The 16,659-nt window shown below is 41.1% G+C and overlaps 1 protein-coding gene across 2 annotated transcripts in view; it reads right to left on the reverse strand.

Annotated features, from left to right (window-relative positions):
* The window catches only part of Pcca (propionyl-CoA carboxylase subunit alpha), a 272,275-nt gene that overhangs the window by 155,754 nt on the left and 99,862 nt on the right, over nucleotides 1–16,659 (reverse strand). For both annotated transcript variants that reach the window (XM_050150358.1, XM_050150359.1), the window contains exons 10-12: nucleotides 12,903–13,005; nucleotides 11,086–11,180; nucleotides 7,863–8,013 (exon numbers count right to left, since the gene is read on the reverse strand). In XM_050150358.1, the coding sequence (XP_050006315.1) occupies nucleotides 7,863–8,013; nucleotides 11,086–11,180; nucleotides 12,903–13,005 (349 nt within the window). The remainder of the gene's footprint in view (nucleotides 1–7,862; nucleotides 8,014–11,085; nucleotides 11,181–12,902; nucleotides 13,006–16,659) is intronic.

Genomic DNA, 16,659 nt, shown 5'->3' on the forward strand with positions numbered 1-16,659 from the left:
AGCCCCTTCTGCTACACTTGCTGCGGCACGTGTGGGGAGGCTGCTGGTGTTCTCAGCCCTCATCTAGTCTGAGCTGCGCCCACTTGCATGCTTTCACTAACCTGTCCTGACAAGCAGCACGATTAGCGTGATCTCGCAGCAGTGCGGCATGGCAGGAAGCGGCAGATGGAGCCTTCAGGTTGCCTTCCCTCCAGACAGGCGAGGGCAGTGCTTAGCATGCACAATAGCAAAACAGGGTGAGGGAAACCACTCTGCTTTCTCAGCAGACTGCTGATAACTATTTCAGCTGATGCTGCCAGGGGAGTACCTGGCCTTCCACACCAGCACATGGGATACATATGTGCAAACACAGGCAACTGACACACAGGCACATGGACAGAGATAGAGATACGTCATTATAATTTAATTGACACTTTGCTTACAAATCTTTAAATGTGGGTAAAAATAAAGCCATTTACAACACTGAAAAAGATCACATAATCTTTCATCTAAAATCTCAAATTCTAAAAATTTCAGAAAGCTTTGGCCATACCTATTACTTTGACACCAGTTTTTTTCCTTGCAAAAATTAAGTTCTAGGTATATGTCACTACAATTTCCCTATCGTGACATGTCATACTTCATACATGGACACTGGAAAAGGTCACTGAACAAGCGAATTATCTTCTGGCCTCGACTGCACTAATTGAAGGACAGGGCTTAGTCATTACAATAATCCTGGAGCTTATCATAAGCAGACAATGCCATGGTCTTTTAAAAAAAAAAAAAACCTTGGCAAAAATAAACAGATGGCATCCATAATTAGCTCTGTGTGTGTTATGAGTTTGTTTACAGTTGCAACAACATTTTAAGACATTTTGACATAATTTTAATGACAAATCATTGCTGAAATAAGCATCTACCCTTTGTAAAATAAATGTGGCACTAAATAAAGACCTTATTAAACAGTTTAATGCATATATAGTTTTTAAATCAAATTATGATTTCTGAGGAACAATATTCTACAACAAGTGCAAAGCCCTTCTGTTAACACTCAACTCCAATTTCAGGTGAAAAAGTATCTAGGTATTCTTAACTATTCAAGATGTAAACCTAGTATGTGCCAAACCATAGTGTTTACACACCCTTGTTCAAAATAAGTTTTAATTAAGTGGAAGATTCAATTTCCTCCTTGTGACCAGTACAGAGAGAATAGAACTGGAGAGAAGGTAGGAAGTATGGTCAAGTTAGTGCGTGTTAAAACTCTAGGGAGATAGCTAAAATGAGATATTTACAGAACTTTAGGGAATCTCCCCATAAACTACTTCACTGATGGCAATAGGAAGCCCGGTGTCTGGACAGCATGGACATGCTGCACGTACCAACTCCACACAACCTACGCCAGCAGAGTGGGGAAAGAGACGCTCACGGCACTGCAAGGCATGCACTGGAGCAACCCCACCGCTGGTGCCGTCCTGCAGAAGGCCAAGGCTGCATGAGAAAACATGCAAACTCCGCATAAAACACGCTATTTTAACAAGTGGCCGATGCCTTTCAAAGACTGTGGGATTGTTCCAGATTAAAAGATACAAAAGGGAGAGCTGAGTGTGGGGGTATGGGCCGTGACCCCAGTACTCAAGAAGCAGAGGCAGGATCATGCCAAATGCAAGACCAGCTTGGGCTACACTGGGAGCCTCAATTTCAAAACAAAACAAAACAAACAAACAAAAGAAAACAGAAAAAGTGGGGGAAAAAAGAATGATTATGTGTGACATATAACCCTGACCTAGACATTTTCTCCAGTGTACCAAGCATTAGTGAGGTCTCCCGTGAACATTAGGTCCTATGCACAGCCTTAGATAACAGTACTGTGTCAACGTCACCATCCTGACTGGGGTTCTGTGACTATGGTTCTAGGTGGGACATGGGATCTAAAATTTTACTCAGAGACTATCTGTGTGTGATAGACAGATAGATATGGCTCTGCACATGAACTCAGAGACTATCTATGTGTGATAGATAGATAGATAGATATGGCTCTACACATGAACTCAGAGACTATCTATGTGTGATAGATAGACAGATATATGTGGCTCTGCACGTGAACTCAGAGACTGTGTGTGATATATGTGGCTCTGCACATGAACTTACAAGAAGGGCAACTGTAGATGGGGCTAAGAGATGGGAGCTCGGGGTCCCTTCCACTTCTCCATCCTTATTACAAGTCAGAAATCATTAAATAAAAAAATAAGTAAACATAAAAGTCACTTAAAGGGTTTTTATTTTCTTATTATAAAACATGATTAAAATAATAGTATATGGCTGAATCATGAAGGAGCTATGACGGCCGCTTACTCATTCCTGACCTGAACTTTTCAGACTTTACTCTGAATTTATCTGATCGTCTCCAAGGCATTTTTAAAAATAGGTAGCTACATAAGCAGGCCTTCCTCCTGAGGAGAGGAGCTGGACGAACTGTAATTGCACAAGTGAGCATGCTAATAGCAAGAGGATCCTAGGACAGATCACGGAGGCGCCACTCAGATCCTGTGCAGGGAGGGCGATGAGAACAGAATCCATGCGTCCTGAACAGTGGGATGTTTGAGAGCTAGCAATCACATGGCCCAAAGTATAAAGTCCGGCATTCTAAATCATGAATGCTGTGGTATAACAGAGCTTTCCTGAAGATCAGAGTGCAGAGCGAGCCACTAGTTAGCCAGGCTCCACACACCGTTAATCCCAACACTGGGGAGAAAGAGGCAGACAGATCTCTGTGGGTTGAAGGCCACTCTGGCTACACAAGATTGAATCTGTCTAAAAGAAAAATGGGGCCAAGCAGTGGTGACTCCCAGCTTTGATACCAGCACCAGGGAGGTGGAGACAGGATCTTGCCCACTCTTGTCTGGGTATTCGGTAGAGGTAAAAGGTCTCTCTGGTGGCTGGCTCCTTGACTTCTCTGATCTTTCAGCATTTCTCTCGCTATCTGCCTCTGGGTTTTATTATTAAGACTAACTAGACTCATGCTACAAGCAGCGTGTTGAAATGCACGGAAGCCTCCCTCAGAGCACACGGTCTCAGAACTCCATCAGTATTTCCCCAGGAGAGGCATATGGTACACATCTCAAATCTCTAAGTAATACCATTTTAAATTAACATGCTTTGCTAATATCTTTAGCAAATACACCAAGTGTAACTGGGCAGGTATTGGAGACGGCCTGTGAGTCAGCCATGCCTGGGTAGGATACGAATATGAATACCCTAGAGATAGGCATGATCACCCACTAACAGAGGAGGAATCTGCCCTCGTACACGTGACAGAGGTTCTTCCCTCTGCCTGTTGTGCAGTCCCCATCTAGAAGGATAATGGATTCTACTATTTTTGGCTCTGCTCACTAGGTTCAGAAAGACTCTTTGTCTAGAACAGGATCTAACATGTACCCCCATTAAAATTCTGAAGGCTTTCCTCCTGGGAATACGGAGTTTCAAAATAAAGACCCAAAGTTATTAGACTTTTGATCCACAGGAATAGAGGATAAAAAGCATGTTGAAGGAGCCCTCAGCACACGACTCCTGCAAACTCACCTTGAAAATAATAGCTACATTCAAGAGAAGCTGCACCAACTTAGGCTCCATCTTGGAGAGCTTCTATTGAGAATAAACAGAGGAAGACAGGGCTGCTAGGGCTGAGTGTGTCTTCCCCTCACATACTCTGTCTTGAAGTTCTAACTCTTGCCACCTCAGAACGAGACTATATATCAGGAGACAGGAAATTTAATGACGAGGGTACTTTAAATGAGGCCATTAGAGTGGGCCCTGCTCCAGTATGTCTAGGAACTTTATAAGAAGGGACTGGGCATGGGCATCCAGAGTGCAATGCAAGGCCATGTGCAGAAAGACAGAATTTATCTGCAAGCCTCCAGAACTGTAGAAAATGATCGGCAGCCTGAGGAACCTAACAAGAGAGCCAAATTCAGATATTAAAGTGAGTGGAAATCTAAAACTTGGTGGGGCATGTTGGCTCAAGGCCTTTAATACTAGCACTAGGGAGGGAGAGGCAAGAGGATCTCAGTGAGTTTGAGGCCGTCCTGGCCTACACAGTGAATTCCAGGCCAGATAGGACTACATAGTGAGACCTTGTCTCAAAAACTCCAAAAAAGGTCCAGAACTCAAAGACAGCAAAATGGTTTATAAAAGCTGCAAAACAAAACCTGAACTGTCTGTCTGACAGGCTTGCCCGCAGATACCCGCTTCATTTACTCACCATACACATTTGCACGCAAAGAAAAAGGGGGAAAACATAAGCTTTTCCAACTACTGTCAAAAAACACAATTTCTCTTGCAATCTGGACAAGAAGTAAAGCCCAACAGAACCACTAAATCAGTGGGAATCATTAAGAATAATTAATGATTCAAACAGTAAACAGAAGGAAGGGCAGAATTAAAAACAGAAGAAAATATTACTTTAAAGGAGAAAATTTGTGACATCAATAATTAATGAGAACTACCTTTTCATATTGCAAGCACGTCAGATTGCATCTTCTGATTTGTGTGTGTACAGTGTGTGTGTGCGCGCACACAAGTGCATACATACATAGGTGCGTGTTTACAGGAGTGTAAGTGCATGGATGTGCACATGTCTGTCAAAGACTCTCAGAAGTTGCTCCTTGGGCACCACTCACCTTTTGAGACTGAGTCTCTCACTGGCCTGGAACTCACCACACAGGCTAAGGCCAGCAAGCCCAAGGGATCCACCTGCCTCTGCCTCCCCAGTGCTGGGAGGAGGAGCTCATGGTATAGCACTATGCCTCGCTTTTTCATGAGTTCTAGGGATTGAACTCAGGTATGATGCTCGTGTGACTGAGTCATGTCTCTGACCATAAAATTTAAACTTAGAAAGCAACTAGAAGAAAGATAAAGCAACATTTCAGGGCTGGGGAGATAGAACAATGGATAAATCACTTGGTACACAAGTGTAAGGACCTGAGTTCAGATCCCCAAAACTCACAGAAAAGCCAGCAGGTTAGGCAACTGCTGGTCATCCTACCACTCAGAAGGCAGAGGCCGGCTTCTGTGGCAAACTGGCCAGCGAGACTAGCCAGAACCGGCGTGCTCTGGGTCCAGAAAGAGGATATTGTTAAATAAAGTGGATATTCACTGAAGGAACACCTGGTGTCTATTTCAGTTCCTCATGTGCACACAAACGTATGTGTGCATGTACCTGGACATACATGAGTGCATGCAAACATACGCATGCACATGACACAGACCGCACATGTACAAAGAAAAAAGCAGCAGCCTTATAAAAGATCTTCAAAGTAGAAGATATAGCATAATACAAGGTAGAACTTAATATTAAAACCTTCTAAGCAAAACAGTAACTACATGTTAAAAGACATAATGCAGTAGTCATGTAAAATTCTCTATCTGGTATTTGCACTATGGGAATGCTGCAGGAAGAACAAGCATGAAGCTGTGCTGCAAGTCCATGGCTCGCTCGCTCCTGCTCATCTCTCCTACTTCCTTGACAAGGACCTCCGGGCTGTAAACAGGCACTTAGCTGCTCTTTCAGAGAACCCAGGTTCAGTTCCCAGCACCCAGTTTTCTCCTGGCCTCTGCTACAGCAGTTACATGGTAGGTACACAGACACACAGTCACACGCACATACACGCAAAGTAAAATTACCAGGAAGAAAAGGCAAAGGTTCAGATACGACAGAATAAAGTAAGGAGGAAAGAGGAAAAGGAAAAACAGAGATATAAAAAAATAACAAGGAAAGTAATAGGAAAAGTAATGCAAGTATAATTTGATGCAAGAATTTTTTGTTTCAGACAGCATCACTGGTCAAATAAAATTTTGATTCAGAATGATCTTTAATTTGATTCAGAAAGGATGTATGAAGTCATTCATAAAATAACAGCCAATTTAAGACAGTGGATTTTTCATAGCAGCTGCTGGTAGACTAACAGGCTGTGAGAACAGCTCCCATATGCCCTTCTCCTTCTCCTGCCTACATCCAGCTTTCCCAGACTAATGCATGTAGCATTCGTGTGGAAGTTTGTGACAATTTGTGAGCCAACACCAATACATGTAATTAAATCCCAGATTACCCCAGCGCTTGCTCTAGGAGCCGTACACTCCAATGTAGCTGGCAAATGTGTAACTATGTGTCTGCCATGGCGGCACTAGCATTTCCAATTCAGAAGTTCCCACTCAAGATATCACAGCAAACACCTTTACCAAAAGCAACTTGGGAAGAAAAGGCGTTTATTTGGCTTATGCTTCAAAAACATTGTTCATCATGGACGGAAAACAAACATGTAAGGAGTTAAGGACATTTCCTGCTTTTGGAGTTCAATTCCCAGCATATCAAGTGGCCCACAGCCACCTGTAACTTCAGCTCCAGGGATATCATCATGGCTTTGGCCTCTACAGGCACCTGTACTTACGTGCATATACATGCACACACATGCACACACATGCACACACACGCACACACATACACACACACACTTTAAAATAACAAAAGTAAATTTATTAAAAAGAGAAAAAAAGTTTCTATATAAAAGAAAGGAAGGAAGGAAGGAAGGAAGGAAGGAAGGAAGAAAGAAAGAAAGAAAGAAAGAAAGAAAGAAAGAAAGAAAGAAAGAAAGAAAGGTTTTTAAACCATACATGGTTGCACACACGTATAATCTCTCTGCATTCCGAAGGCAGGGGCAAGAGGATCACAGCAAGTTTGAAGTATCTTTATCTGTAACAAGTTCCAGGCCTGCCAAGATTATGTAAGAATAGAGAAGACAGCAAGAAAGCCTCCTCAATACTGTGAAAAGTACAAGATTTGTTCTTTATGATCCCATTCAGTAGTCCTATTTACTGTCAAACACCCCCTACACACAAACACATTCTAAAAAGGTAAAATTCGTTTATTCTTGCTAACTGGCAGGGTCACAGTCATGACAAACAAATCCGAGAAAAGAACTGTGACTAAATGGGAGTACTCCACAGAATTCAGGCCAGTTACATTCAAGCTACCTCACCTTGCAAGCCTGGTGACCTGAGTTCGATCCCAACTCTTTCAAGTAATTTTCTGCCCCACACAGCAATCCAGCCCTCACACAAACACATCATGAATACACAAAAATAATAGATTTTTAAACATTTTAAGTAATTGAAAAAAACAAATTCATAATTATTGTCAGAAAAAAATGTAACTATCTACACATAAACAGAAATAAAATTTTGAAAGTCTCCCCCAGAAACAGGCAGGTGTGATGTAACAAATTTGAGAGGGAGTTGGGGGGGGGGATTATCTGTAATGTGTGTGTACAACATATGTTGTGTGTGTGTGTGTGTGTGTGAGAGAGAGAGAGAGAGAGAGAGAGATACATCAGCCTAACACAAGCAAGTGTTTGGATGAAATTTCCAGAGAGAGAGAGAGAGAGAGAGAGATACATCAGCCTAACACAAGCAAGTGTTTGGATGAAATTTCCAGATACAAAGGAAGGCAAAGGTTTCTGTGGGGCAGAATGGAAAGAAGGTGATTGTTCAAACAACAGCAAGGAACATTACCTTGATGACAGCGGAGTGACCTAATCTCCTCACCCGTCAGGTGGGTGGGACAGGTGAACATACGCTGACTGACATCAGGGCACGACATGCATGCGGTGCACACACGTACATGCAGACAAATACCCATACACATAGCATTTTTAAATTAAATCAGTGGGCTGCTTAATCTCCTTAGCAGGTGTCTCAATACAAGTATAGAGAACAAATACTTAAGTTTACGGCTCTGATTTTTAAATTTTATTACATAACAAAAACAAGAAAAAGAATGAGTGAGGAGGGGCACAGAGCAAGGAGAGGAAAAAAACAGGTGTTGTTACCTGGAGTCTTGTGTTCATTTCCAAGAAGTAAAAGTTCTTCTGGGAGTCCACGAGAAATTCCACTGTTCCAGCAGAGGAATACTGCACAGCCTTAGCCAAAGCCACAGCTTGCTCTCCCATTGCTCGGCGAGTCTCCTGGTCCAGAAAGATGCTACAAATACACAAACACTCAGCTCCAACGCCTCGGGTGATCTTTTATGGGCTTACACAAAGCTGCTACAGAGATCCTTCTGTACCAGTTTAGCAGCTGACGGTGTTTCATGGTACATGCTGTCACGTGTGACATCTCTCACCAATCCAACACCAAGTTTTAAGGAACACTTCATCTTTTCACATTATCCTAAACTTCATTTCTAAAATACACGGCTAACCTCTACCTGGTAAAACTGGACATATGTACTAGGAGTTGCTCCAAGCCAAAAGTACACGGAAATAACTTAATGGAGATTGGCATGTACAATCCTCATTCTTCATACATCTGTATGTGCAAACTTGCCTACTTGCCATAATTTACATACCCTTAAAAACACATATGTGTATGTAGCACCTTTATGCACACATGAAGGAGTGGAGAAAAAGCTGTCAAAAGTTGAGGATGCAGAAATGAAGCTCTGTCTTCCTATCCTAGGGCTTCTGTTTAACTGCTGTCATCTCCGAGAGAGAGAAAGAGGGGAGATTTGCTGCTTGAGAAACCCTTGACCTTCATGCTTAGGTGCTAGCTGGGCTCCCAAGAGCACAATGGCTGTGAAATGTCTCATGGAGAAAGCCTGCATGTTAGGTAAGCCTAGAAAGAAATGTGTTGCAGTCTTGCATTCCCATTAAATAGGGTGTTCTTCAACTGGAACATACAGAAAAGAAGGTATACTGATCAGGTACGTAAGTCATACTGACAAGTTATGTGAAAACGCCATGGCTTGGCTTGAAGGAGCCCAAACCATATTTCCCCTTGGGAAAACACCTTGGTTTTTGCTAATTCTGTGTCCACCATGACTTTGTAAACATAACTGCATCGAACAAACCTCTACTGTCTGTCACTCTCTCACAAAGGGAAGTGTGTGTGTGTGTGTGTGTGTATGTGTATTTAAAGAATCTGGTTCGACACAAGAAAGGCTCTGAGAAATCAACATTAACTACATTTCTAGTTGCATGTTGGTGCAATCCTCCCATGAGGTCCGCAGGACATACTGTACAATATTGATGATGGGATGGGATGCTGACCTTGTCGCGCCTTTCTTTGGTGTGTATCCACTTATGAAAGCCACTTTTGCTTTGCCTATGCTACACACCCACTTTCCTATCAGATTCATTGGGTTTTGTCTGGGGAATTTGGGGCGGTTTGTTTAAGTAAATTTGAAGCGAGGGACTGCTTCATCATCATAAAAACCCTCCCATTTGTTTAGCTTGCAATTAATTTTTGGTAACACAGAACTCCTTAACAGCCTGTCGGTGTTCAATTAACAGTCAGTCAGTGCTCAAAATTTCCAGCTGCCTCATCAACATCATCATAAAGACTAGCTTTCTTTGAATCAAGATACAAATAAGGTCTAGACCGCATTTGGCTGATTTTTTTAAAAAGATTCTTTTAATCTGTTACCCCATCCCTCATTTTCGGACAAAGACGTGGGCACCTTACTGTCTCATTCCTTAAGTTGAAGGCTGAGCTGCACGCAACCCTGTGGTGTCATTAACACTAGTATTATAATTCAATTCCATATACACTGATAGTTAGATTAAAGCCTTCAATAGTCATTTGGATTACCCTAGGGACACAGCCTACCTTATAAGAAAATGGCAAATTACTTTCTATCATTCCCTGTAGGTGATACTGGGATTATTCAATGGCTTCAGGTGTTAAGGTCTTTCTTATTATAAATATAGTTCTGCAGTGTCCTAATAAATACAGGCATAGAGAAATCTGGAAAACCACTGATAAAGTTACTCAGTTTTGCCCTTTCTGGTCTTATCCTTTCCTATACCATAAACTTTGCCTAATACCAGCAAAATTTCTATGTATTCTATTGGTAATACAGCCACAGGATGCAGAATCAAGAGTCATGATGTAGACACCCCAAACACTAAATGACTGCAATGTCAAAGGATTATGTACCATGTTTTAAGACCACCATCCTACCCCACATTTTTAACTAATATAGCTAAAATTAGGAATTAATTTTGCCCTGTAATTTAAATTTTACCCATAGTCACATATACTCTTGAGAGACTAAACACATATCATATTAAAGTATGTTGGTTTTGAAGATTAAAGTTGAAATTGGATATATATTTTAATGCTTGGAATTCAAAACAACTGCATACATTCAACTGGGTATTGCTTTTCAGTTTTGGGGGGTTGCCTGATTATAATTTTTGGGACAAGGTCTTGCAACATACCCTATGGCAGTCCTAGTGCTCACTATGTTGCACACATGCTGGCCTTGAATTCATGGTGACCTTCCTGCCTCCACCTCTGAGATGCTAAGACTGTAAGTATGCTTCACCGTGCCTAGCTTCAATTGGGAATATTTTTACTTATCTTTTTCAGGTTTTTTTGTTTTGTTTTGTTTTTTGAGACAAAGGTCTTACTATTGTAGCTCTGGATGGCCTAGAACTTTCTATGTAGACCAGTCTAACCTTAAATTCAGAGATTCAGAAATATATGTAGACCAGGTTGACCTCATATTCAGAGATCCTCCTGCCTCTGCCTCCCAAGTATTGCTACCATCTTCACTGTTACCCGGGGAGTTTTAGAACAATGGGAATACCAGGATACACAAACACCAACTACTATCAGCTGGAAGACGAAGCTCCAGGAAGCCGCCTCACAAACCTGATGCAGCTGCTGAGAGCCACGGGAGGAGCTCTGAAGAATGGAGGAGTTCTCGAGGACTGTGTCCAGAAGTGCTTCCACAGCGGGAAAGCCCAGGACCAACTTCATTAACGTTTCCTTAACATGAGGAGCACGTCTATCCTGGGCGTCCCAAGAACAGCCGCAGGCTCTGCACAGCCCTGAACTAAACAAGCCACAGATGCTGACTATCCCATTTTCTCTTCTAAGGAAAACCTCCTTTTTCAAGGGTTTTCTCATTTTTAGGCACTGAGTACTGAGGGGATCAATAACATATTCTGAATCGTTAACAGAAACAGTCATCAGTAACGTTTATATTTTATCTAGAAAATATTTAAAAGCAGATAGCTTCATGGGTGCCCTTGACGCAACGCTTACCTTGGAGCTTCCTCTACCACCTTCTGGTTTCTCCTCTGGATCGAGCATTCCCTTTCGTTGAGCCACAGGGCATTGCCGTGTTTGTCACCTAGAACCTGAGAGCAGCAGCGCTTGAGAAACCCCAGTGAGTGTGTTCCGCTTAATGCTGCCCCATGTGACTTCTCTTGACTTTTAACATCCAGACCTCAGAGAATACATGTAGCTTCCAAAACACACATCAGGCAGATATTAACAGGAGAAAAATATTTTTAATTCTAGAATACAGTAAAATATTATTAGCAAAAATATCGGAGGAGAAAGATGGTCATGCTGCCTTTTGAGCACACAGATGGGCATATGAGTATCACTTAACAATGGCTAAAAGGTCAGGAGCCACTGTGAAGGCAAAGAAATGTCAGTGCTGCCTGGGGCCAGGCCTTCTGGTCACCACTGGAGCAGTGACTCCCGTCATCTCACAAGCCTGTCGGCTGCGCTTCTTATCAAGTTTCTGTTAGTCAGGAAGTGATAGTTTGTGAATCTATCGCCAATATGCTGTTATTTGTACGCAGATAACTTTAGCGCGGCTATTTTGTCAGAGGGAACCAGAAACAGAAGTGGCTGGGCGCGAGTCCATAGCACACCGCGGTGCGCTCCATCTGTGACAGGAAGAAATGAAGGGGCCCTGGGGAAACACGACACCCAGCTGAAGATGAGTCATTCAGAGGTGTTCGGATATTTCTGAACACGCATTTTCGGTTCACAGACTTGTTTTGGAAGCTCTGAGTCACTAATTTTACCACCAAGCAGCTCTCCAGCCTTGGCGCAACCTTTTCTGCTGTTCTGTTTGTTTGTGCATTACGGAGAGCCAGCACAAGTAGGCATCTAATGCTTTACATAGCTTGTGGAAAGAATCATACTTACAACAGGCAGAGTTAGTGATACAATAAACAGCTGCTATATGGCTGAAGCATTTTTAGGGAATAAAGCCTTTCTAAGCTCAAAATCATTTCAATTAATAAAGGAAAATTTTAGAGGCATCAGATGCCAATAGATTGGCATTTTACTTCTAAGACTCCAAGGTAGCTACATGAGGTACATCTAAAAATATTTTAGCTCCTGAAAATAACTCTCAGCCTCTTTATTTAAACTCAGTTGGCAAGGAAGTAAAAGTACATTTAGTCTCCAAGAAATAAAGCCAGAATAACCAAGAATCTCAAAAAGCACTTGAAACTGTTAAAAAAAAAAAAAGACTCAAATACAGAATCAAATGTTTGTTTTCTCTAGTTCTATATAGTCTTCTTGTTTGCTCTAAAAAGTGTAAGGAATCTGGCACACAAGAGGTGCACACAGACATATGTGCTGGCAAGATGTCCATACATACAAAGTCAAAATTAAAAGCTTGGGGAATTTATCAAGCATTTAAAAAAACATGAAATGATATACTGGGAAACATGAAAAGGCACATGTACATGGGAAAGACAACCCTTACCTTGGCGAGCTATTTTAAACTTGGACTATAATGTACTGAATGGGATACAGCCACACCACTAGTTCCTCAAGGGGCTAGGAACCCACTTACTGTGCTTGCTCTTCAGATGCCTGTGTTTCCCGAGAGATCTCGTGCGTATATTATTCCTTTTTTAAAATGCCTCCAATGATCCACACTTGGAAGAGACTGGATGATTCCATAGTAGAATGTATTTAGCCTTGTTCACTTGCTTTAGACAGTTGTGTTTTGGGGGTGAATTCTATATCATTTCAATTCAGACCAAAACCATTCCAGCATCCTAGCATGAACATAGTCTCAATCATTAGAAGGTATCTAGAATAGTACCAACCTGGATTTCTATATGACGAGGGTTATCAATGAATTTTTCTATCAGTAGTCTATCATCGCCAAAACTAGAAGCAGCTTCCTGGGATGAAAACCTAAAACCATCCCTGTGGAACAAAAAGAATAATTAGAATAGCAAATCAAAGATAGTCTTCTCTATAGAAAACAGTATTTGCTTCATCTTAACTCAGAACAAAGTGGGAACAGACTCACTGGACATATAGAGACCTAAACGAGCCTGGGTGGCAACTTCCACTTACAGACAGCTCTGTGACCTTGGGCTCCTTATTTAATGACCTGGTCATCACCAATTTTCCATGGAAACAAGAATACAGTTCTTCTTTCATAAACCATTAAACACACTAGCAATGTTGGAGAGACAGACCACTCAGCAATCAAGAGCACCAGTTACTCTTCACAAAGACCATGGTCCACTCTCACTATCTACATGGCAGCTGACAACTCCAGTTCTTCTGCTGTCCACAGGCACTGCATGAATGTGGGGCATAAGCATGCATGCAGGCAAAGAATCCACACACATAAAAGTAAATGTATTTAATACAATAGAAAAACAATACTAAAAAGCATACATATATTTGGTTTAGAAATTAGAATACACAAACAAAAGTGGAAGGACCGAGCCGTTCACACAAGTGCTGGGAACAAAAGAGAATCTCAGCTCTGTGGCTGCTTCGAAGTCCAGAAATATAGCTGTCTTCCCAAAACCACACAGGTCAATAGAGTTCCACCTTCTCCATATCTATTCAACATAGTACTAGAAGTTCTAGCTAGAGCAATAAGACAACAAAAGGAGATTGTGGGAATACAAATTGGAAAGGAAAAAGTCAAACTTTTGCTATTTGCAGATTATATGATCATACACATAAATTCTACCAGGAACTCCTATAACTGATAAACACCTTCCGTTTTTATGTGGAAGGATACAATATCAACTCAAAAAAAAATCAGTAGCCATTCTATATACAAATGATAAGTGGGCTGAGAAATCAGTGAGAAATTAGAGAAACAACACCCTTTACAATAGCCCTAATAATCATTTAAAATATCTTGGGAGTAACTCTAACCAAGTAAGTGAAAGACCTGCATGACAAGAACTTTAAGTCTTTGAAGATGATATCAGGAAATGGAAAGCTCTCCCATGCTCTATAGATATGATTAATATAGTAAAGATATCAATCTTACCAAAAGCAATCTATAGATTCATTCCAATACCTATCAAAATCCCATCAAAATTCTTCACAGACCTCGAAAGAACAATACTCAACTTCATATGGAGAAACAGAAAACCCAGATAGCAAAAACAATGCTGTACAATAAAGGAACTTCCAGACGTATCACCATCCCTGACTTCAAGCTCTACTATAGAGCTATAGTAATTAAAAACAGTTTAGTTGGAGCCAGGATGGTGGCGCACGCCTTTAATCCCAGCATTCGGGAGGCAGAGGCAGGCAGATCTCTGTGAGTTCGAGACCAGCCTGGTCTACAGAGCTAGTGCCAGGACGGGCTCCAAAGCCACAGAGAAACCCTGTCTCGAAAAACCAAAAAAAAAAAAAAAAAACAGTTTAGTATTGGGGAAAAAAAAACAGACAAATCAATGAAACTGGATCAAAGACCCTGACTATATCCACACACCTATAAGCACCTGATTTTTGACAAAGAAGCTAAAAATATACAATGGAAAAAAGAAAACATCTTCAACACATGGTGCTGGCATAACTGGATGTCAACATATAGAAGAATGTAACAGATCCATATCTACTGCCCTCCACAAAACTCATGTCCAAATGAATCAAGAAATTCAACATAAATCTAGTTATACTGAAGCTGACAGACAAGAAAGTCAGAAGTGTCCTGAATGCAGTGTCACAGGAGACTAATTCCTGAATATAACACCAGTAGCACAGACACTGAGATCAACAATTAATAAATGGGACCTCCCGAAATGGAGAAGCTTGTGTAAGGCAAAGGACACTGTCAATAAGACAAAATGACAGCCTACAGAATGGAAAAAGATCTTTACCAAGCCCACATCTGAGAGAGGGCTAATCTCCAAAATATATAAAGAACTCAAAAGGCTAGACATCAAAATACCCAATAATCCAATTAAAAAACGAAGTACAGATTTAAACAGAATTCTTAAAAGAATAATCTCAAATGACCGTGATATATTTAAGGAACTGATCAACATCCTTATCTATCATGAAAATGCAAATCAAAATGATTCTGAGATACCACTGCGAACCTATCAGAATGACTAAAAATCAAAAATTGCAATGACAGCCTATGTTGAAGAGGATGTTGAGTAAGGAAACACTTCCTTCACTGCTGGCGGGAGTGCAATCTTGTACAGCCACCCCAGAAATCAGTATGGCGGTTTCTCAGAAAACTGGGAATCAGTTTACCTCAAGATCCAGCAATACCACTCTTGGATATGCCCAATCATACCACAAGGACACTTGCTCAACCATGTTCATAGCAGCATTATTCATAATAGCCAGAACCTGGAAACAACCTAAGGTTCCCCTGAACTGAGGAATGGGTAAAGAAAATGTGGTGCATTTACACAATGGAGTACAACTCAGCAGTAAAAAACAATGACATCATGAAATTTGCAGGCAAATGGAACTAGAAAAATACATCCTGAGTGAGGTAACCAGACACAGATACACAAACACAGAATGTACTCACTCATAAGTGGGTACTAGATGTAAAATAAAGCATAGGATAACCAGGCTACAATCCACAGCCCCAGAGAGGCTAGGCAATGAGGAGGGCCCTAAGAGGGACACATGGATCACCTTGGGAAGGGGAAATAGACAAAATCTCCTGGGTAAACTGGGGTGGGGGGAGAGGGGTTGGGATGGGGGATTGGGAGGGACAGAGAGAGAGCAATGAAAGCGATATCTTGATAGAGGTGGCCATTATGGGGGCAGAAGCAAAGGGAAACTGTAGTTGGTATGTAAAATAAATCTTAAAAATGTAACACAATAGAGAGATACATACATACATACATACATACATACATACATACATACATACATACATAAAAGGTTGTTTGGCCAATTCACTAATACTCCAACTTAGGCAGCCATAGTGGCGTACACCTTTAACCCAGCACTCAGGAGGCATAGGCTGGTAAATCTCTATGAGTTCATGGCTAGCCTGGCCTGCATAGTAAATTCTGGGCTAAGCAGGGCAACATAGTTAGGCCTTATCTCAAAATAATAGATAGATAGATAGATAGATAGATAGATAGATAGATAGATGATAGATAGATTAGATAGATAGATAGATAGATAGATAGATAGATAGATAGATAGATAGATAGATAAAATAGATTTCAGACTTAGGATTCAGTGAGATGGCTCCGCTGGTAAGAATAGTCACCAAGACCAATAACCTGAATTTGATCCCTAGTAACCACAGGGCAGATGCGCACAAGCTGACCTGTGACCTGCACACATGCACCATAGCATGTGCACATTCTCAGACACACACACAAACGTAAATAGGTAAATGTAAACAATTTCAAAGGAAAAAACATCTCAAACTTGTCTAAAAGTAACTGAAAATTTTTGTCTATTAACTTATATATTTGGGATATAAAATGTACTTACCTTTTACTTCTAACCAAGTCTGTCTTCATCTTAAATACTTGCATTGAATATCAAACATTAAAGTCAGTCTCTTCTAACTTTTAGTGTAAAAACAGTGCATCTACTAATGGTAAACGTAATTAT

This window comes from Alexandromys fortis, unplaced genomic scaffold, assembly GCF_014885135.2.
Source record: "Alexandromys fortis isolate MF-2015 unplaced genomic scaffold, M_Fortis_MF-2015_v1.1 scaffold_66, whole genome shotgun sequence".
Lineage (NCBI taxonomy): Eukaryota > Metazoa > Chordata > Mammalia > Rodentia > Cricetidae > Alexandromys > Alexandromys fortis.